Source organism: Labrus mixtus, chromosome 23 (genome assembly GCF_963584025.1).
Source record: "Labrus mixtus chromosome 23, fLabMix1.1, whole genome shotgun sequence".
Classification (NCBI taxonomy): Eukaryota; Metazoa; Chordata; class Actinopteri; order Labriformes; family Labridae; genus Labrus; species Labrus mixtus.
In genome coordinates this window covers 16,762,425-16,784,437 of record NC_083634.1, presented here as the reverse complement: position 1 = coordinate 16,784,437, position 22,013 = coordinate 16,762,425, and the positions used below count along the sequence as shown (strand labels likewise).

At 43.6% G+C, this 22,013-nt stretch overlaps 1 protein-coding gene across 1 annotated transcript in view; it reads right to left on the bottom strand.

Moving 5' to 3' along the window:
* Nucleotides 1–22,013, bottom strand: part of arhgef40 (Rho guanine nucleotide exchange factor (GEF) 40) — a 42,129-nt gene that overhangs the window by 8,740 nt on the left and 11,376 nt on the right. Inside the window, exons 4-23 of the mRNA XM_061030861.1 lie at nucleotides 20,444–20,729; nucleotides 18,848–19,988; nucleotides 18,340–18,578; nucleotides 18,066–18,254; nucleotides 17,857–17,971; nucleotides 17,238–17,331; nucleotides 17,001–17,099; nucleotides 15,896–16,012; nucleotides 14,433–14,531; nucleotides 14,157–14,308; nucleotides 12,765–12,903; nucleotides 11,598–11,717; nucleotides 11,024–11,215; nucleotides 10,417–10,923; nucleotides 8,924–9,300; nucleotides 8,308–8,557; nucleotides 6,887–6,976; nucleotides 4,691–4,897; nucleotides 1,471–1,650; nucleotides 1,159–1,339 (exon numbers count right to left, since the gene is read on the bottom strand). Of these exons, the coding sequence (XP_060886844.1) occupies nucleotides 1,159–1,339; nucleotides 1,471–1,650; nucleotides 4,691–4,897; nucleotides 6,887–6,976; nucleotides 8,308–8,557; nucleotides 8,924–9,300; nucleotides 10,417–10,923; nucleotides 11,024–11,215; nucleotides 11,598–11,717; nucleotides 12,765–12,903; nucleotides 14,157–14,308; nucleotides 14,433–14,531; nucleotides 15,896–16,012; nucleotides 17,001–17,099; nucleotides 17,238–17,331; nucleotides 17,857–17,971; nucleotides 18,066–18,254; nucleotides 18,340–18,578; nucleotides 18,848–19,988; nucleotides 20,444–20,729 (4,774 nt within the window). The remainder of the gene's footprint in view (nucleotides 1–1,158; nucleotides 1,340–1,470; nucleotides 1,651–4,690; nucleotides 4,898–6,886; nucleotides 6,977–8,307; nucleotides 8,558–8,923; nucleotides 9,301–10,416; nucleotides 10,924–11,023; nucleotides 11,216–11,597; nucleotides 11,718–12,764; nucleotides 12,904–14,156; nucleotides 14,309–14,432; nucleotides 14,532–15,895; nucleotides 16,013–17,000; nucleotides 17,100–17,237; nucleotides 17,332–17,856; nucleotides 17,972–18,065; nucleotides 18,255–18,339; nucleotides 18,579–18,847; nucleotides 19,989–20,443; nucleotides 20,730–22,013) is intronic.

The following is a 22,013-nucleotide window of genomic DNA, read 5'->3' as shown; positions in this document are numbered from 1 at the left end:
TGAAGTCAACTCCAACTATCTTTCTGCAAAGTTTAACAATATTTCCCAGCCTGTTTTTTGTTAACGATGCTGAGGTTACCAAACCAGCAGATCATCACAAAAGTCAAAATGGACTCAATAAAGTAACCGCATTAATGTGGTTAGGTAAAAGTAAAAGCGATTGAAGTAGTCAGAAGCTCAAGTCCATTTACTGAAACAGCACCTCCCTCCCCACAGCACCCCCTACAGGCTTGCAATAAAAAGCTCTGACTGTTAACACATCTGAAGAAGCTACCTCACATATCAGTTTACTTTGACTTGACCCTTATAGTTCGGCTAACATCAGCTCACATGCAGCTGGTGGTAAGAGAAGAGCTTCCAGTCTATATCAGAGAAGAGGAGTTTGTTTTACTGTTTGGGTGCACTGAACAAAAACATTTGAACACAGAGTGATCACTGTCGAAAAATGTGTCGGCTCTTTACTCGATGCCAGCTGCTGTGCGCATTTGATCCAGTGTGATACTGAAACCTGAGCCGGCAGCAGGAAGAGATCCAGCGATGAGAGGCTTTCATAGATACCAGGAGGTGGATATGAAACGTGATCGCCTCAGCGGCTGTGCTTGGAAAGCAGACGAGACTGCTGCTTATGTTTTTAATGCGTTCCGTATTAATAGACCACAAAAGGTAATAACATATCCTGGATAGAGTTACGGAGAGAAATCTGATTTTCTTAAACCTATAGCTGTGCGGCCCGCCTTCAAAATAAAAGCTTTAACCACTAAACCACTGACTAAGATTCAATAGACTTAGCATGGCACTCAAAACACCGTCCCAGGAACAGTTTGAAATAAGATTTAAAAAAACAATCAGCAGGGGGCGCTGGTGGTGCAGTGGTTACTGCATGGAGGCTGTAGTCCTTCAAGCGGGCGGCCCGGGTTCGAATCTGGCCTCCTTTCCCGCATGTCATTCCCAACTCTCTCTCTTGCCCAATCAGCAGATATTTTAACTTATTTTAAGCAATTCTTGGCTTATCATATGTTGAAATGAGATTTTTATCTGGTGAATATGGCCTCTAATAAGTGCAATTCATTTCCCAAACACTCATAAAACTGTAAAATGTCTTAAAGGATTTGTTCACGTGTTGAAGTTGAAGCTCGGGTGTGTGAGGTCAGACTGTACCCGTGTTGTTGATGGCGTGCGTCCACAGCAGTTGGGCGATGTCGTGAGTCCAGGCCACCCTGTGGTCCCGGTCCTTGGCCTGCAGCGTGATGAAGTCTTTGGTTCGAGGAGCCTGTCGGACCCAAACCTCGAACTTCAGCCCGTCCTCCCCCACGCTCTGAGTCAGACCCATCTCACCCGTCTGTGAGGGAGGGGGGAGAGATGAAAACATTAAAGAAGACTAAAACTTTACATTTCACATGACAGACACAAGAGTGTATGTGTGTGTGTGTGTGTGTGTGTGTGTGTGTGTGTGTGTGTGTGTGTGTGTACCTTGATGCTGTGTTTGTAGCTGTAGGCGGTGCGTCCCGGGCTCGGGCTCTTCTGTTTGGTGAAGATGACGACGTGCTGGTAGAGGAAAATGTTCCTGACACCAGCTCGCTTCCTCCGAGCTCCCCCGCACACCGTCAGCTCGCCCTGACGCACCAGCTCGCCGCGCTCCGCAACGGGGATCTGAAACACACATCAAACACACACATTATATACACACACACACACACACACACACAAATAATAGTTAGGGTTCACTTAAGGTGGCCTGAGGCTGAGACCCGGGCCCTTGTTTCCTATCTGACGTCTTTGTTTAGCCTTCGTTTGAGTTTTAAAATTATGTGTTTTCTTTTCTATCTCACCTCCTTCTGAATGAGTTTGGTCTAATTGTTTTGAAATATAAATAATATAATAAATAATAAATAATATAATAATAATAATAATATATAATAAATAATATAATAATAATAATAATAATAATAATATATAATAAATAATATAATATATAATAAATAATATAATATATATTATAAACTGGGTTAACAAAACCAATAGCTCTGGAAATGTGTAATAATCTCAGACGTTTTGGAGCAATTTAAAGGGCCAGTCACACAAACCAAAACCTTTTAAGATTATTAGAGAGATGGGCACAAGTCTTTGAGGGCAAGTCCAAGTATAGTCCCAAGTATTTGGGGGCAAGTCCTTGTTAAATCTCAAGTCTCTGAGGGCAAGTCAAGTCTCATGTCTCTGAGGGCAAGTCCAAGTCAAGTACCAAGTCTTTGAGGGCAAGTCAAGTCTCATGTCTCTGAGGGCAAGTCCAAGTCAAGTCTCATGTCTCTGAGGGCAAGTCCAAGTCAAGTACCAAGTCTTTGAGGGCAAGTCAAGTCTCATGTCTCTGAGGGCAAGTCCAAGTCAAGTCCCAAGTATTTGGGGGCAAGTCCTAGTTAAATCTCAAGTCTCTGAGGGCAAGTCCAGTCTCAAGTCTTTGAGGGCAAGTCCAGTCTCAAGTCTTTGAGGGCAAGTCAAGTCTCAAATCTTTATAGGACAAGTCCAAGTCAAATCTCAAGTCTTTACAGGACAAGTCCAAGTCAAATCTCAAGTCTCTGAAGTCCATGTCAAGTTTCAAGTCTCTGAGGGCAAGTCCAAGTCAAATCTCAAGTCTTTTTAGGGCAAGTCTCAAGTCCTTGGGGGCAAGTCAAGTCTCAAGTCCTTGAGGGCAAGTCTCAAGTCTCTGAAGTCCAATTCAAGTCTCAAGTCACATCTATATGGACTCAAGTGCGCTTTGAGTCCCCATCTCTGGATTATCAAAACTTTCATTATTTTAGAGAAGCAAATTTCAAACTTCAAGAAAGCGGCCTCCTTTCAGACTTTGAATACATGTGAGCCACAAAGACGGAGTGGAGTGATTGTCAAGTCAATAGAAAAGGACAAAGTGTTGTTATTATTATTTCAGAGCCTTCCATGGTGACATTCTGACTTAACAAGGAGACTTTCTTTGTGTCGGAGCTTTGCTGTAATTGGCGAGCTGACTCACTCCTTTTGTGAAAATGTGACTTCTGTGTTCACGTCAATTACAGAGTGAGGAGACACTGTCACAACTCGAGCCAGACGCACATCGAGGTCATCAAAAGTCACGTTTGATGTCAAACTCTTAAACAAGACCTCATGAGCAGCTCAACATAAACCAGACGAGGTAAATGACTTTGTTATTTTCTATCGCAATCAGCTTGTACAGGAATTTTATTTTTACACCTCGAGAGATGTGTGGGCCATGATGTAAGTGATACTTCACACTAATAATGAACACACACACACACACCTGCACAAACTTTTTTTTTTTTTTAGACCTGAAGAGCTTTTTCGGCGCAATTTGGAGGAGCTTGATGGGAGTGTTTGTGCTGCAGTAGTGTGTGTCAGTGTGTGTGTCTGTGTGTGTGTGTGTGTGTGTGTGTGTGGGAGTCAAACATGCATCACGACTAGATTTAGACGATCCCGCTGTGTCAGAGAAGCGCAATATGGGGCAAGTGGATGATGTGTTATCTGATGTTTTTAACAGCAACACAAAAGAGAAGAAGAAGAAGAGAGTTAACAGAGGAGTCTGAGGAAAACCAAACATCTTCTCTCCCTTATTTATTTTCTTTTATTTCCTCTTTTTGGTTTCTTTGCACTCAGGGAAGGTTTAAAGAAACTGTCATGTTCCTTATTCGGGATTCTTGGAACGTAAAAGATTACAACTTAAGTGTTTTCGCCTTCAAACTAAAGCAGACAAAATTTTAGATACCATGTTTTAATCTGTTTACTTAAAAGGTCCATCATGTAAGATATTTACTGAACTAACTGGTGGCCTTTGATTGGCAAACTTAGCTTTTCACAGCAAAAATCGCTTTCTAAGTGCTGTTAGACGGGGCCCCCTTAGGGAGGTCTCCTACTGTCATTGCAAAAATGTGCACATTTAGGGCCTGCTGCTTTGGTTTTAAGTTTGTGAGCCCTCAAGGGGTCCCCTACTGGTCTGGCAGTTCTTGAGAGCTCTAATCAGTATAGAAACCATCTTATAAGTCGTCGTTATCAAACAAAAACCATCGTCACAACCATCATCATCATCAATAATATGGAGACCATCATCATTAAGTTAGTAGGTATTCATGAAAGAGCTGGGTCTTTAGCTTTTTCTTAAAGATGCAGAGGGACTCTGCAGATCGACTCTGGCTGTTGGCTGTTGACGAGCAGCGCCTCTGGGTTAGTTGCTATGGTAACTGAACAGGGGATCAATATCATTCGAGTTAAACGAGCGTCGCATTGAAGTTTAAAAAAATCTGGTCTCTCCACAATCCTGCTGCACACACTCTATGACCAAAGTTGTTGTTGTTTCATTGTGCATGAGGAAGTAAATCTGCCTGCAACTTTTTCCAGTGGTTGATGAAAAAAAAAGATTAAATTCAAATGAGGTTTGGTTGATGCACTCCAAATAATTCCTTTGAAGGTTTGTTTCAACAGAGAGAAAAAAAAGTGTTTGTGCATTTGTTTTTCAAAATAAATATTATTCGATTCCCTATTTGAATAAAAACACAAACTGTAAATAATTAAGTGTGGCTGAAAGTGATAAAACGGTTCTTCTTCACTCTCGGCTGCCTGACCTCGTCAACATGACTTTGATTCCTCTAAGAAAAGAATCTGGGACTTGATTCACATTCGCAGAGTCATAAACTGGGACAGGCGTTCTCACCGGACACCCCGCGATGAGGTCACTGGCCCGGAGGTCCTCGCCGTGCCGCTGGGCGTGTCTCAGGATGGAGAGGGCGGAGTCGGAGGCGGGGTTTATCCCTCCCAGCTCCTCCAGGGCCTCGCAGTACTGCTCCAGTCTCTGAGTGGGAGCCTGCAGACAGTGAGGGAAGGAGAGCGGGGAGAGCGGGGAGGCCGGGGGGAGTTTGGACTGAGAGAGGAGAGAGAGACGAGGGGAGACGTGTTAGAAAAGGACGTTTCTTTAAGAGTGTCACAACAGACTTCACTTCCCATGATGCATTGCACAGACAGAGAAATGGAGGTGCATTAAAATGTACGCAGGTCCATCTGACACGACATTAAGAACTCTACACAATGACAAGTGAATGAAGGGATTACTACAAAATAAAAGCCTCTTTGCCTGTCAAAGAAAGTTTCCTAAATCAAAACATATTCTTTCTTTACATTTAATTATTTTTTTGTAAAGGAACCACGTGATCCTCCATGTTGCCTTTTGATGCATTAGTTAGCTTAGAGTCTTTGTACATCTGCAGCCACATATTCAAATATCACAAAGTTAAAAATATAAAATCACTGAAAACAATATTAACAATAATACGAGAGCAACACAGAGCACGAGAACAGTACGTCAACATCACAAAACACATTTTGTTTTTAACACTATTTGTATCATTGACTCAATTTCAGACACGCAGACATTTTGTGCTACTGTCCCTTTAAGAGTGACAAGACTCTGTTAAAATGCATGTTCACTTTTTCTCTAAACTCTTTGATGTAAAGTAAAGATTTTTATTTTAGTCAGAGGCCGTGCAAAGACACAACATCTGGCCCAGAGAAGCTAAAAGCACGTACTTGTGATACCACAAACTCTGATTCCACATGCTCTCTTTGTTTCTGTATCGTTAAAACCATCATCTCCTCCATCCCTCAAATGTTCCCCATCACCGTTCAGGCTGAGCAACCGGCTTCACGTCCATCACCATCACCGTTCACCATAAACCCTCCTGCAGCTGTAATCCACAGAGTGCTCATCTGTTTTTTAAAGCTGCTGCAGGATGTGAGATTGTCTCACACCGCCCCCTGGTGGCCGTTTCTTTTTTTTTTACCATCCTTCTTAATGAATCCCTGGGATGCAGCCTCAGAGATCTTCAGCTCTGTGATCAGTGCTCGTAAAGTCCTCTCGCCGATGCTGTCGATGTATCGGTTTCGAGTTAATTGTAGCCTGCGAGCTCAAATTACTTTCTCCATAATCCGCCTTTAATTGGATTTTTTCTAGTGTACATTAAACACGTAATTAGCTTTACTGTACACAGCTCATTTTTTAATTGCAGCCACAGCTGAATAAAGCGACTTTAATTGGTTTGTGCTTGTGATGCACTCCAGAAATACTCAATGTTTTTACAGTTTTTTTTGATTTAAGAGATTTCTAAAGAGAGAATAACCAAAGAAAAACTCTGCGAGCCTGACACCCTCATAGTTTGAGTTTATATACTCAAGAATGTGTGGTGATAAGTGAGAAACTGAGAGCTTCTCATTTCATTAAAAGTGTGTTTACTGACACGACAAATGAGAGAGGCAGAACAGGGAAAAACGACGGTTGCTGGGAAGTGCAAAAACAAACTTATAAAGTGTGAGACAATTTTTACAAAATCTTGAGACACATTTACATTTTGGAAAACAAATTTAGCAAGCGCAGTGAAAACTTTTGCAAACGACAGAATCATGGCGGAAAGGGAATGTACCAAATGTCTGAAGTGACCAGGAAGTGATTGAGCGAGCGGCCGATTAGTAATAATAATCATTTAAATAATAATAATACATTGGTTTTATATAGCGCTTTTCTGAAAACTAAAAGACGCTTTGACAAAAACATAGAACAATAAAACAAAACAAAAAACGAAGAAGTAATGTAGTGGGGGGGAGTTAGTGGTTGTAGGCAGTGATGAAGAGGTGAGTTTTGAGGGATTTCTTGAAGGAGGTGAGTGTGGGGGAGTCTTGGATGTTTTTGTTTTGGTGTAAAAAAAAAAACCACTTTATATTTATCTATCTCTACAGATTGAACATAGATTCAAGCTTAGAAAGAAATCAGCCTATCAAAAATAAAATTCTCTCCCCAATATCAATACCCGTTATTGGCCCGAAAACTCCCATATCGGTCGAGACAAACTTGAATTTTTACCTTGAAGAAGTCCGCAGCCTGAGTGACCAGCGGAGAGTCCAGGTCTGGTTTGGCCCTGATGTAGTGTGAATACTGCAGAAACTGCTCCCGCTGTGTGAGAGAAAAGTATAAAGTGATGAATAAACAGGAGGACAAAGTGAACGTTCATGTTGTGTAGAGATAAACTTCTTCTTCTCTTATTGACTTGAGTTTGCTGAATCACACAACACATGAGTTGAAAGCAGGGGGTCGTACACGAGCAGCGACCACTGGATATTAAAAAATAAAGTGAAAAATAACTGCAGTTCCTCTAGTGTCCACTCGAGGCTGGCTTCTCTTCTTATACTTGTTTCAACATGTCTGAAAGAGAGATTTCTACAGCAAAGATAACTAATAAGGGACAATGAGGCCTCATCAAAGTTATAACAGCGTGATTTACACCATCAGAAGATCTGTCCTTTAAAAGGGAAAACTACAGTTTTGAACATTGTTGGTCTTCATTCTGTGATGCTCAGTTTTATGCACGTACATCCAAGCTGGACGTCAACAAACCCCCAGGGTGAAACAACTCCTTGATGAAACTGCTCACACCTCATTGACTCATACATAGCCAAAATAACGTCTTTAAATAAACATTAGTAAGTTATATTGTCTTTAAAGGCTTTATATGCGATTTTTTTTGATCCAGCAGATGTCGCCCTTGAGCACCAGCATGAAACCAAAACAACTCGCGCTGCATTGTTGTGTTAGCATGCTAACGCTAGCGATCTTTATTATGCTCGTATCTTCACACTGCATGTAAATTTACCCGAAATGAGCGTGATCTAGAAACACAGTTAAGCAGTGAGTACAGTATGTTATTCTTCTTTTCTCTAGTCCCTCAATTAAACAACTTTTATACGCGAGGGGAGGAGTCAGCCGGCCGTCCGGGCGATGTAAACAAACTGAAGATAGGACTCTGAAAACTCTGAAAACATCACAGACAGTGGGACTCGGGTGTTACACCCATTGTAGACAGTCATGACTCACAGAGTTATATACAGGATATACTTGATTTCTATTATATTTAAGTGTGAAAAATCACATATAAAGACTTTAAATAAACATTAGTTTATTTAGTCATATTGTCTTTAAAATCAGAGTATTTTCACTTTTCTGTTTAGTCTGTAGGGACTTGGGTTGGGAACTGGGGGGTTGTGGGTTCAAGTCCCAGAGCAAAACTAACATATGGAAGTTGGACTGGTAGCTAGAGAGGTGCCAGGTCACCTTCCCAAACTGCTGAGGTGCCCTTAAGCAAGGTGCTGAACCCCCAACTGCTCTGGCTCGCTCCCTGTGTAACAGCCCCACTCTGACATCTCTCCACATGTGCATGTCCACTTGTCCTGTGTGTACAGGTGTGTGTTTCAGGCCCTCAGTTTTACCCTCCACCTCACAGTACTTACATATTTGCTGAAGCAGTCCTGTTGCAACAAGCTCTGCACGAGAGCGCCCTCCATGGCCGGCAGCAGGTTCTGCGAGTGGAAGGAGCTCAGGCCGGCCCAGTTGGGGAACAGTGCGTCGGCCTTCCCCCTGACGGAGGCCGGGGCGTCCGAGAGCTCCAGCAGCGGGAGGTAGGTCTCCTCCACGCCCCTCAGGACGGTCACATACTGCCTCTCTGAGCTCAGCATGCGGCACCAGAGCAGGTAGAGCTTACTGCGGGACGGACGGATAGGGGGGAGGGGGGAGAAAGAGAAGACGGGAAGAGGAAGTGGGAGTGAAGATATCAGGCAGAGATCAAACAGTTAGTAATGATACAATTATCTCAGACTGCACGCTGACTCATTCTCAAAGAGACTTCTGTCGTCTATATATTATATCAAAACAGACGGGGTGACTTCTCCCTTTCATCTCAGCCCGGCTCTCTTCTTTATCTAATTTAACATGTTGGATTTTTGGACAACTTCAGACGCTTCACTTCCCCCTCAAACCAAAAAAAACCAAAAAAAAAAAACAGAAGCGACTTTTTTACAAAAATGGGAAACGACTGAAAAAAAAAGAAGTAATAAAAAAAAAACTCACCTCTGAGCGGTCGAACCGGCTCTATCCGTCCCGGTCTCTCTCTCAGTCCTCCCGAGCAGAACATGTTGCCGTGGCGACCCCGTGTGGTCCACCACCTCCTTACTGCTAACCTCCACACCTCGGATTAGCACCCCTCCCCCTCCCCCTCCTCCTCCCGTGCCCCATCCGGGTATAGCGGCGGCCATGCTGGTGGCGATAACCGGGTCGGCCACCGCTCGCCTCCCCAGCCAGGACATTGGGGAGCTGCGGCTGACCCCGCCCACCGGGGACTCGGGTTTCGGGGTGGCCGCGCCTCTGCGGGGAGCGAGGAGAGCCTGGAGGTCGAAGCTCGGGTGGCGTCTCCTCGGAGGCTTGGGAGGAAGCGGGGTGTCGGTCGGCTGTAGGAGAAAAGGACGACGGATTTAAAGACGACTTCAGAAATACAATAACCAATAATATAGAATATAGAATAGAATAGAATAGAATAGCACATAGAATAGAATATAGAATAGAATAGAATAGCACATAGAATATAGAATAGAATAGAGAATAGAATATAGAATAGAATATAGAATAGAATAGAATAGAATAGACTAGAATAGAATATAGAATAGCATATAGAATAGAATAGAATAGACTAGAATAGAATATAGAATAGCATATAGAATAGAATATAGAATAGAATATAGAATAGCATATAGAATAGACTAGAATAGCATATAGAATAGAATATAGAATAGAATATAGAATAGAATAGAATAGACTAGAATAGAATATAGAATAGCATATAGAATAGAATAGAATAGACTAGAATAGAATATAGAATAGCATATAGAATAGAATATAGAATATAGAATAGAATATAGAATAGCATATAGAATAGACTAGAATAGCATATAGAATAGAATATAGAATAACATATAGAATAGAATAGACTAGACTAGAATAGAATAGAATATAGAATAGAATATAGAATATAGAATATAGAAAATAGAATATAGAATAGAATATAGAATTGAATAGAATATAGAATAGAATAGAATAGAATTACTTTATTGATCCCAAACTGGGAAATTGTGGTGTTACAGCAGCAGGTTATCAAAGCAAATAAAACAATATAAGAATAGATACATAAATAAGCACTTAAAATCTAAAAAATAAGAATAGGAAGAGTTAACTTAACATTCCTACTGGTTTCAAAAAAATGAAAAAATGATGAAAATAAAATGAAATATATCTAAAGGTGTGTTCGGGATGAGCAAATATGTCCACTTCAGTGTCTTTGGAGCAGTATTTGGGTTCCCACCTTAACTGATGCACCAACCTAACGTGTTGAAAAATGAAGGCAATGCAGAACTGTGAAAAACTGCAGTTCTTCAAATTTGCATAATTGTGGGCGTGGCCGGGCTGACTGACCTGCAGGTGCCTTGTATCTGTTTACAATGAGGCTAAAGACCCCCCCCCCCCTCAGCTCCACGTCTTTATCTGTATTAGATAATCATTTTCAAACTCACACTTTTCTTAGAGGGATTTAGAAGATTCTGCAGAAACTTCCCTCCTCCCGCTCCTCCTCCTGCCCCGTCCTTCTTGTTCCCCTTCTCCTCTCCTATCTTCAGAGTCGAGCAGGTCTGCGGCCTGAACAGCGACGCCAGCGACCCCCAGGACTGAAGCCCGCCTCCTTCCCCTCCTCCTCCTCCTGCTCCGAGCCCCCAGTCGCCCTCACCCTCCGGACCCATCAGGTCCCACAGGGAGCTGGCGGAGGGCGTTTTGGGCTTCCCCTGAGGGCCCTGATTCTGGTTCCTGTCGGACTGGAGGAACCGGGGTTTGACCTGGGCCACGGTCCGCTGGTAGCGCTCTACGGTCTGCGTCCAGAGATCCAGCAGCTGCCCGCCACCGAGCTCTATGGCCAAGGAGCGGGCGTCCTGGAAACGGGACGGAGGGATGGGAGGGAGCGAGGCGAGGGGGCAGGTCGAAGGAGAGGAGAGGGGGGAGGAGGAGACCGCGTCGCACCACTGGGTGGCCTGTGCAAGAGAGATGGGGGAAAAAGAGATGACTCCTTTTTGACCTTTAGGAAGATTTGAATCCTTTAATGAGTGTTCATAATTTCCTGAGATGGATTACCTCAGTCAGCGTGGACAGCAGCCTCTGTGTGTTATCCAGGGTGGTCCAGCAGTCGGACAGACAGTGGGACATGTCTCTCAGCTTCTCCCTGACCGGAGGCAGACGGATCTGGACGTCGCTCAGGCCCGCCCAGTCCAGCTCGCACCAGCCCTCCAAATCGCTGAGCACCGACAGAGTCTCGCTGTGCAGATCCTGAAGGGGGTCGAGACGAGGGGGGGAAAAAGTTGACAACTTCGGTTACACGGCAGCATCAAACAGATTCAGATTTTTTTATTCTGAGGAGGGGAAATCTGCGTCGCAACAGGAGCACACAGAAGACAGGGAACACAAGGACAACATCACCGTAAAACACGGACCAAAACGGAAAAATCAGACAACACAGCAAAATATAAATCCAAATAAAAAAACGGCGCAATAAAATCAGTCAAGAGCCCAAACCAGAATCGAAATTCAAGTTGTTAAAGTGCAAAGTGGAGGTGTGCAAATATGCAATTCAAGTGCAAAAAGAGCAACAAATAGCTAATTGTTGTTTAACTTGTTAATTGCACTTGGTAAAAAAAAAAGTTGCACTCACATTGGCTGTTTCTCTAAACGTCTTGAACTTCTGCTGTTTGAGTGACAGCCTGCTGAGGGACAGAGGAGGCTCCTTGTAGTCGTCCAGCCGGGACTGGACTTGCTCAATCTCCTTATCGCACTGGCGGGGGTAAGAGACAAAGCGAGGACAGAGGAGGGGGTGAGACGAGGACACCGAACATGTACGAGGGAAATGACAAAAAATGAGGAGGGAATTGAAAAGCCTGCAGAGCGAGTTTAGAAAGACCAAAAGGTGAGAGGTCACTTAACATTTTTTTTTTTTTATCTAACATTGTTTTTCCATACCTGTGCTGTTGTGTTGCATGTGAGCAGAACAGGAGAGTAGAGTGATAAAAAGCACATAGATAGTCTACAGGGCGACCATCAAACAAGAGTTTTCAATCAATCCCATTCAATATAGAAACGTTTGGCATTTAGGCTGTCGTCATCTTGGATGTTCAGTGGAATTATAAGTGACCTTTGAATGATGCGAGGATGGAGTTGGAGAGTTTCGTCAGTGGTTGGCAATCACCGCGGTATCAACTTGTTCTAACGTTAGCTTGTGTTGCGAGGTGAATTTTAACATTTTGGCAAGCAATAGGAACATATTTATCAGAAAGTCTTGACTGGAAATGCTGACTCAGGCCCTGTGTCCACCTACAGTAGTGTTAAAAGCCCTGCACATCTCTCCCGTCTCCATGACAACAGTCTGTCGACAACGGCCGCTGTATGACCGACACTGCTCCGTTACTTTTTACTGCATGTTTTTTTATTTGAGATTTGTTTATTTGCCGATCAGACACGGAGAAAATAAGACACATACATTCCTTTACCCCGTGTTTTATTTTGAAGGGGGTCGTAGTTTGCAAAATAAAACATCATGCTGTGTTGAAGAAGACCTGAAACTGCTGATGAGGTTCATTAACACATCAGAAACATGTTTCCAGGGGTACTCAATCAGGTGAAGAGTAGGGTCATTTTTTCAGAAACTTCTGTACTATCAGACTTTTTAAAGAGTGGATATGCCCCCTGCTGGCCATGAGAAGGAATACAGCTTCAAGCCACTTCTGCATACGCTTCACTTTTCAGTCCCTTTGTCTACCTCTCTACATTTCTTTGGACTGCCTTTAAGAAGGAGTAAAACTCTTCCTTTTCTCCCCTCACACACCTTCTCCAGTTTGTCCACTAGCCCCGCCAGCCGCCCCAGAGCTTCAAGGTCGCGACCTCTCTGGTTGGACACTCGGACCAGTCGGTGGAGGGCGTCATCCACGCTGTCGTAGAGCTTTGAAGTCGCGGTGAGAGCAGCCCTGATGGGACCAAAGTAAAAAAAAAAAATCATAAACAGGAGCATGAAGTGTTTTTTTGTTCTTTCTTTTATTCAGATTCTGATTTAAAATAAGGAGCTGTCATCGCCGTACATCACAGATGGCAGAAATGTTTTCATTATAAAGACCAACAAAAAAAAGAGGAACACACTGCAGACAAACAGAGAAAAGGAACATAATCAGTAATCAGCACAGACTTGTGTTTGGCCTATTTTCTTGTAAAGATGGAGCCAAAACTCATTACTGGATAAGAAGAGCAGCTACAAATACAGCCGTCTTCAGATCATCTTAAAGCTGCAGACACACACACATAAACAAACAAACAAACAAGCTGCAGTGACCTCATACTCATGTTTCCTTTACACTCCTTTTCTCCATCAGCTGCTTTTCATTTGTTGGTTTTAAAAAAAATCTTTATTTGCAAGAAGAGGAGTATTTTTAACCCATGACTCATCTCGACAACAAAAAAAGCACAGGACATGCAGATCCCATTTTTTCCCCCCTTGAGGCAACACTACTGGTGAGGCTTTTATTAGTGTTTCTGCAGAGTGTTTGCCCCAGCAGTATTATTGTGTTTGTCAACAAGTCTTAACGTCATACTACTTCAACAGCCTGTTTCTGCTGTTTTTCCCACAAAAAGACGAGAATAATATTAACATCCAAGTTTATGCAGACACAAAGATAGTTTCTGTTAATAACAAGTGCTGACTTCTAAATCTATCTTTCAAGAGAATAAAATGTAAACTTTGAAAGGATATTAGTAAAAAAAAACTGTATCTGTTTGGATGCCACAGTGACTAAAATAGAGGAACCCAACACTGGGTAACTTCTTGTTTATAATTATGAAAAATTGCAAGCAAGCTCTTGCACTTTGTCCACATTGCTAAAAAAAAACTTTGGCAACGTTTCGGGTTTTAAAACGTTGCCAAAGTTTTTGTGCAATGCAGACAGTGCTCACTCTCTTTCGCCTGCAGCAGCTCGGGTTAAAAGTATGTCTGGAGTTTTTTTTTTTTTTTTAAAGCTTTGGTTCTTTTGGATACAATCAATCATTAAAATAATCAAGTTAATGTGGTTATGATCTAAAGTTTGGTTCTCTTTGTGAATTTGAAACAGGAAGGAATTCCAACAATAAGCTGCAGGTTTAAATTGTGTAAAAAAAAGAAAAAAATCAGAAATTGCCAAACTGGAACCTCAAAAGCATCAAAACCCCCCTTATACTATATACTATATACTACCTGCAGTCTGGTGACTTCTGAGCCAGTCCTGACGTGCTGTTGGTCAGTCCTGCGAGCCAAGCCCCGCCCCTTTGCTGCAATTCGGTTAAACGTTGGTCGGCCAGGACGCTCGCCATGAGCTGTCTGTGTTTGTCAATGCTAAGAGGAACAGCCTGAAGAAAAAACACATTGATAATCATTTGTTTTATGTCCTTTGGTGAATTTATCACATCAGTTACTAAATGTTCATAACAGTCATATGAAGGGTTAAAAGAACGCCATGTTGCACTGCGGTACCTTGATGTTGTCTGGCATCGGCTCGGTGTCCAAAGACTGCAATGCCTCTCCCAGCAGTGAGAGGGCGCTCTCACAGCGCTCCGTCAGACTCTCCAGGCTCTGCATGGGAACAAAGAGAGTTTGTATACTTCCTCCATCCGAAAGCAGACACAGGTTCATGCATGGAATCCTTTTCTTTCTCTTTCTTTAAGTCTTGAGAAAGTTCAGGGAAAGTGCAGAGGGCAAGGAAAATGTTTTCATCTTGTTTGGATTAGTAACATAAACGGTCTGCTACAAAGCCATTAAGAGTCCTTAAGATCCCTCTAAGACCTTCTCTGGTGATTCATCCTGCACACCCAGTCCATCACTAATGTTTGAAATCAGCGACCACCATCAGATGAGCGACATCCTCTTATCTGTGCCTCCTCTTCTACAGACTTTACTCTCTCCCACTGTACTCCCTCTATGTGTCACGTTAATCCTCTAAACAAGAGGTAAAAAAAAAAAAAAAAAAAAGTAAGGTTGTTGGTATGATATTTAATTACCAAAGCAAGTCAAAGTTTTACATCAGAATTATTTTTAAGATTATCTCGAAAAACTCCGGACCCTTGACCACTCAAACTTCTTTCTAAAAATACAGGATCAGAAAATCTTCGCAGACTTTTTTTGATTTTAAACTGAAACTAAAATGAAATTTAAAATAAAAGTAAAGCCTCTCTGGATATCTATGTTTGCATAAGAACCAAACAGCAACAGTGAGGCGCCATCTTTAATTATGGTCTTATATCATATCGCGTGGTATCAAATCGTATTCTGGTATCGTATTGTATCCTACTGTGTAATGTATCGCAACGTATCTGATCCAAACTCATAATATCTATTCTCTTATACTGTATCATTTTTGTCCTGTTATAACCATAACTCAGGGTTTCCCAACCTCTGGTTCGTGACCCCATGTGGGGTCGCAGGGAATTCAAATGGGGTCGTGGGATCGTCTAAAATTTTGTATTAATTTGATAAATAAAAAATATATTTTAAATTAAAATATATTGAATGCAGGCTACTGTGGGCCGTAGCCAATGACAAAACAAGAAACTTCAAATGGTCTGTCATCCATTGTGCAGAAATCTCATCCCAGCCTTTTTCTTAGTCTGTCCACGATTATGTACACAAAAACATCTAGATGAAGCTTAAAAGTAATGCTTAGAGTTTTGTGCATTCAAAATGGGGTCAAGAGCCCCAAAAAATGTTGGGAACCACTGGCATAATTTTTTGTATCGTACGCAACATATCGTATCTAACGTATTCTATTTTTTTGTACCTTATCAAATTGTATTTAATTAATCTGAAATGCCTGAAGTGATTGTTCTCTGTTTGATTTTCCACTCTGTCATGCTCAGACCAGTAGATCTGCCACCTCAGCTTTGCATATAAGGAAGGAAAAAAACTATGAAATATGGAGGATTCTATGAATGAAAACGTACGAGTCTGAAGACCAGCCAGTCTGAGTGACAGTGTGTGAAGTCTCCGTCCATCTCGGCGGGCAGCTGCTGCTTGTCCACGTGTTGCTGAAGGACCGCTGTTCCTCGAACCGTGTGGACCTGGGCAGGACAGGAAAAGGATCAGAATGAAGGGCAGGAAATGAAACAAGGAGAAAACAAATATAAGGAGATCAAGCTGTGGATTTAAGCATTAACATTTTTTATCTTAATGCTTTATGAACGAGACAATATGAGAATATTCTGCAGGCTTGGTATCAGATAACTCCTCTGTTTTAATTAGGAGAGCCTCTAACTATTCATGTTCCCTTCAGAAAAAACCCCTCATATGATTGTATATAAAAATGGACAATGTGTCCCCCCCCTCCCCCTAGATTTTATAGTTTGACCCATGGTCCATGTGTTAGCATGGAGGAGGCGGGGTGCACGGTCTACCCTAACCCTAACCCAGTAGGGCGGCTCCAACTCTTTTGGCTTCACTTCAGGTGAGGTATTTTGCTGTCCATTCTTTATACACTCTTAATTACCCAAAGGAGTAAAAAAATAATTACTTCCAAGTATTAAAACGGGTCAAAGCTGCAGCTGTGTTTTTCTAGCGGTGTTAGCAGCACTGCTTTTGGGTGGGATTTTCTTTTAATTTGTGATCATTTAATATCATGCATGTGTGTAACAAAATTTAAAAAAACAACCGTGTAGATCAGCGCCCTGAATTACCTGCAGAAATGTGCCAAATGTGTGGAAATAAGGATCATTTAGATTAATGCACAGTGTGAACGTTGGCTCCGGCTAAAAGCATCTGTTATTGATCTAATTTTAAACAATGAATGGAACCAAAGCATGCCTTATGAATTTTTATTCCCCCATTAACTATTTGCATTTCACATTTGAGCAATTATCAGCGCCTTTTATGATGATAATGGATGATGGAGGTTCAGGAACTTTCATTTGGCTAATGTTCCACGTGGGTGTTCGAAACCTGTTTTAACATTTAGTCGTGCAAATAAGGGGAATTAAACTAACTGACAAAACCGCTCCGCTGAGTGTGCCGGATCATTAAAGTGTGGAACATTGTGATTTGTTATTAGCTCACCTCTGCTCCTTCCAGGTTATAAGACGGGGTCTCCTGCTGCTGCTGCTGCTGCTCCTCCACAAGAACCAGAGCAGATCCCAGACCGCCAGGAACCAACACCTGGACATAAAAAGAAAAACACACACAGACACAGAAACATGTGTTTTAGCTACTTTATCACAACTGCACACACTGCAAACACTAAGCACATTTTGGCAGAACAACTTTGTGTTTTATTTTTTATTTTTTTTATCTCACCTGGAACAATTTAAGTGCAGAGAGGCAGAGAGGGGAGGGCGGAAAGCGTCTGCTGTCCATTAACACCGTGAGACCTTTTTCTTTGGCTTCAGGCCTGATGAAGAGAACAATATAAGAGTTTTGTTTAGAAAAGAAATTAGCTTTATTCCACAACCTCATTTCCTAAACAGTTGGGGCGTTGCGTTAAATGTAAATAAAAACAGAATGGGAGGATTTCCAAACCATTGAAACCCCATAATGAAGGGTTTTGATGAAGACTTTACAACTGATGTTTTTTCATGTATCACCTGTTAAGGTAAAGATATGTTGCATCAGAAATAACAGAAACATCCAGAGACATCCAGTTAGCAGGATGGACTGGTTGCTTCATATTCTTTCTGCTTTTTTGCGGATTTGCAAACCGACTAATTGCATACTGCCCCCTGCTGTATCTACTCTGGTACAGAACAATGTTGTTAATGTGAACACAGACCAGCAGAGGAGAGAGGGGAGGGGGGAGCAATCGTGCTCGGGCACATTACAAAACAATGGTGCCTAATTTGAAAAAACGCCCTTAAACAATCTACACTGAAGTATATCTATGGACTGATAGTTAACTGATAGAAGTAGCAGCCTTTACCGTGTGATTCTGTGGTAACAGGCCAGGACCCGGGCCATCTCCTCCTCAGATTGGCTCTCCTCTGATGCATCCGTCTCCGTCACCACCAGAGCACGTCCCAGCCTGTCCACCGTACCTGCAGGTCGGCAAAGCTTCATGTTTAGCATTTAGCGGCAAAGGCTAACAGAAGTTTGAAATTAGCTGAAACAACCTTAACAAAAAAAACATACCTGTCAACTTTAGCTTCCCTGATTGGAGAAGCTCTGAGTCCAGCTCTCTCAGAAGAGGGGGGTCTTTAGTTAAAACACCGTTTAGTTGGTCTGGACTTGTCTCTCCTGAACCTGTCTCGTCATTTGAGCTGTTAAGTAAGGATGTGCCCGATTGGCCATTGCAGATTGGCATGGAATCTACGTCTGTGTCTGTTAAGAGATCAGAAACAAGTTAAAGAGATTGTTCTCTGGAGTTGTCAAATTGTCATCCATTAGCCTTTGATATTCTACTCACCTGTACTGCTTATCCTTGTGCCCCCTGTTGCCTCATTAGTTGAAGTGGGCACTCCATCAGGTTCATCTGCCGGTTCTCTTTGCTCCAACTGGTTCTCCTCTGTGATTGGCGGGTTCGCCAAAGCAGAGGAGACGTTGGGACTTGGTTGCAAAGCTTTACCCTGCTGTTTTGATCCTTTCTGGTGTGCCCGACCCCCAGACCTTGCCCTACTTTTGGCCCCCTTTCCCTTCCTTTTCCTCCTAAAGACAAAGCACAGGAAGTTCTAATGATGTTTAGCAGACAGTTAATCATTTGTATCACTTTATGAATTACAATGTTTTGACATAGAAGGTTTTATTATTTGCGCCATTAGTTTCAGTTTTATGTGTGCAAAAGTTCAGACAACCAAAACATTGTGGGAAGAGTTTGCACCAAAGTGTTAGAGATCTGCATATTCATTTGGAAGTGTGAAGATGAAAAACAAATAAGAAGAAGGGGATGTGGTGTCCCAAAAGACATGAATCAGTACCTTGGTGCTCTGAATCCTGCTGTTTTCACTTCCTTTCCCCTGGGACACACTCTTTCCTCTGTCTTTCCTTCGTCCCTTTCTTCTGGGTTCTTTGGGTTTGATGTTTTAGATCCACTGTTGGTCGTTTCTTCACTTTCCAAAACCCCAGTGAATGGCCTCTCGGGTGCGTCTGACGTCGGAGTGATGGCATCGCTGTCTCCACTCGGCGGTTTGTAGGCGTCCTCGAAAACAGAGTCTGAATGAGATCCATGATCAGAGTGGCCCTCTATAACAAGTCCAATTTTGGTGTTCGTCGTGTCAACGTTTCCATTTGGGACCAACCTTTGGCCGGTCTCTGAGTCTTTACCCGTGTGGTCTTCTCTGCACGGTTGTGGGAGACTGTTGCTGTCTCTCTCCTTGCCCACGCCGGGCTTTCTCTCTTTGGATGGACCATCAAAAAACAGTTGATGGCTTTCCACGCCTTCCGAGTCTCTGCCTATTTTATCTCCTTCGTCTGAGTCGTGGACAGAAGAAGAGTATGAGCGCCTCCCTCTCCCAGGTTCAGGGACCACCAATGGAGGCCGTGGTGGTAACATGTCCCCTTTTGGGGATACTGCGTCTCTTTTGGCGCCGAGGACAGAGCGAAAGCTTCCTGATCCTTCCAGTCTCCCATATCCCCAAGCTCTACCCTTCCTGAGTTTTATAGCTTTACCCCTCCGGACCAGAGGCAAAGTCTTGGTCTTACAAATCCCATGCATCTCCAGGTACCTCTGCTTTGTATCGACCCCTCCATCAGGACCCACTCTGGGCTCCAACAGCTCAACGTAGTCCCCGTCCAGCTGAGGGTGCCTTGCAGTCCGCCCGAGCCCGTCCTCGCTGCGCCTTCGTCTGGGAAGCGCAGGCCCATGGTTCAAACCGTCGGGTGGTACACCATCATCTTCCTCCTCATCCCAGGACCAGGAGTCAGGTTCTCCGGAGGACGAGCCACCCCAGCCCCCGAGGCTGCTGCCCCCCTCGCTGGGCAGGCGTTTGTCGCGGTTGGACATCAGGCCAAGCTCCTCGGAAGGGTCGTGGATGAATTTTGGGTAGACGACCTCCTTCCACGGGAGTCGTACCACACCATCACAGGTGCTGACCAGGCAGGTGTCCAGTCCTCCTCCAACTATGGACAGATGAAAAAGACCAATTTGAACAAAAGGGAGAGCAATGTTTGGACCATCCCTTGGTCATAGACCTGCCTCTTGAGGCTTTTATGCCATTAAGTTCTAATACAGGCAAAACTACAAAGTGTTAGGACTACTACCCTGAGAATACCCTTATGGTAGGTCCATTCCCCAACTCAAACCCTTGCCAGTGAGAATATATGACAGTTTTTCCTGATGGATTGGCTAGTGAGCAACCCCAATTTGGTTAATGTCATGTCAAAGGCATTATGGGAGGGGAGTCATTTGGCATTGAGGTGGTGTGCCCAATATACAGTCCTCAAGCGGCCTGGGTTCAACTCCGACCCTTGCCACTTGGCTGCATGTCATTCACCATCCATCTACTGTCCAATCCCACTTGTTAAAGGTCTTAAAGCTGGAAACAAAAGACAGTATAGGACTAACATCTTCCTACCTTCTCTCTTGTGGCCTCGTTCTTTGTTGATGCTGTGCAGCCACTCAGTGGTGAACACAAGCGGGTGCTGTGACTCCGGCACCAAGATCTCCTGAACGGTGCGACCCCCGGGGGCCAGGCATTTCAGAGCGAGCCGGGGGCAACGCGTGGAGAAGGGCACCACCTGCAGATAGAAGTCGTTACTGCGCAGGAGCCTCCAGTCCAAGGTGGAAAGCTGGACGACCACCTTCTCGCCGAGACACAGGGGCCAGCCGGAGTGGAGGAACAAGCAGCCCAGGTACTGAGACTGTGTTGGCAAGACAAGAGGAAGAGGAAAGGGAGAGGGGAAAAGAGTATGTTGAATAAGTGAGTCTTGTGTGCCAAGTCTTCTTTCTGTACCCTTTAGATTGCATGCTAATCTTTCCTTTAGAGCCCCCCTTTCACCGACAAATATCCAATTTAATGCTCATGCACAATCTCGCAGTCCCATTCACAAATCACAGCCCACGTGAGCCAATTGGAGCCGGCCTGCATGTCAGCCCCTCGGCTTAGCAATTCAATGAGTCGAATTTCCAGAACTGATACCGCAACCAGTCGACAGAATGTGCCGGCTGCAACTGGCCGCACGCCAGTGCCACATACAAAAACATCAGACATGTGACTCACTCTGTGTGTTTGTTAATCTGTAAAACAGCTTAGCTGGCATGACACAGTGGGGAAGACTCCAGAGTGAGTCAGAGAGAGACAAGATGACCGCCTCGTCACAAACAGTCAAGCCACTGTTTTTAACAGTCCACTCACTGTTTCGCAAGCAGACACAACACAACAAAAAAAACTCCCTAAAGACTGAGGAAATCCATCTAAATAAAGCACACCGAGCTAAAAAAAAAGGGTCTAAGTATAGAAGCGTTGACTCAAGAGCTGTATGAACTTAGGTGGAAAGAATGAAAGAGCACCTCAGTCCAAACGCTATCCACGCCTTCAATCAATTCTGTCAGATCTATATCCTCTCATTTGCAGTCTTGGGGTGGCAGAACCCTCTCTCTGCTGCTCCCGGTGCACGTCTAATCGACTGACACAAGGCTGCTCCCTCTCCCCCTCTGTGCCCTCCAGACTCACGAGTCATGATCAAATTATATTCCTTTCTCAACCTCTCCAACATCGTCTGTATCCTACCTCTCTGTACTTCTCTTTAAAATCTCTTTTTCTCTTGCTCAGAGTTTGGGAAAGTAAACGCTGATATCTGTCGGGGGTGTTTTGCATTTTTAAAAGCATGTGTTACTTTTTCTCTCTATTCTGAGTCAGTCCTACATCCTCTCCACTTTGCTCCTCCCTCCCCCCTCCCCCCCTTCTTCTCCCTCAATGTACCCCAGTGTTGGCTCCATCTACCACACCTCTACCATTTCACAGAAATCCCTCAATCAGTCCACTCTAATCCACGCAGGCCAGTGTTCCCCCTGTTCTTTTAAGGACGCACAAGCACGCGCACATAAGTGAGTGCAGACTGTGAATGGAAGCCATGTTCATTCTCTCCTTCTTCCAATCCTAACTCTCTCTTTCTTTCCCACAGCTAACACACACACACTCACAT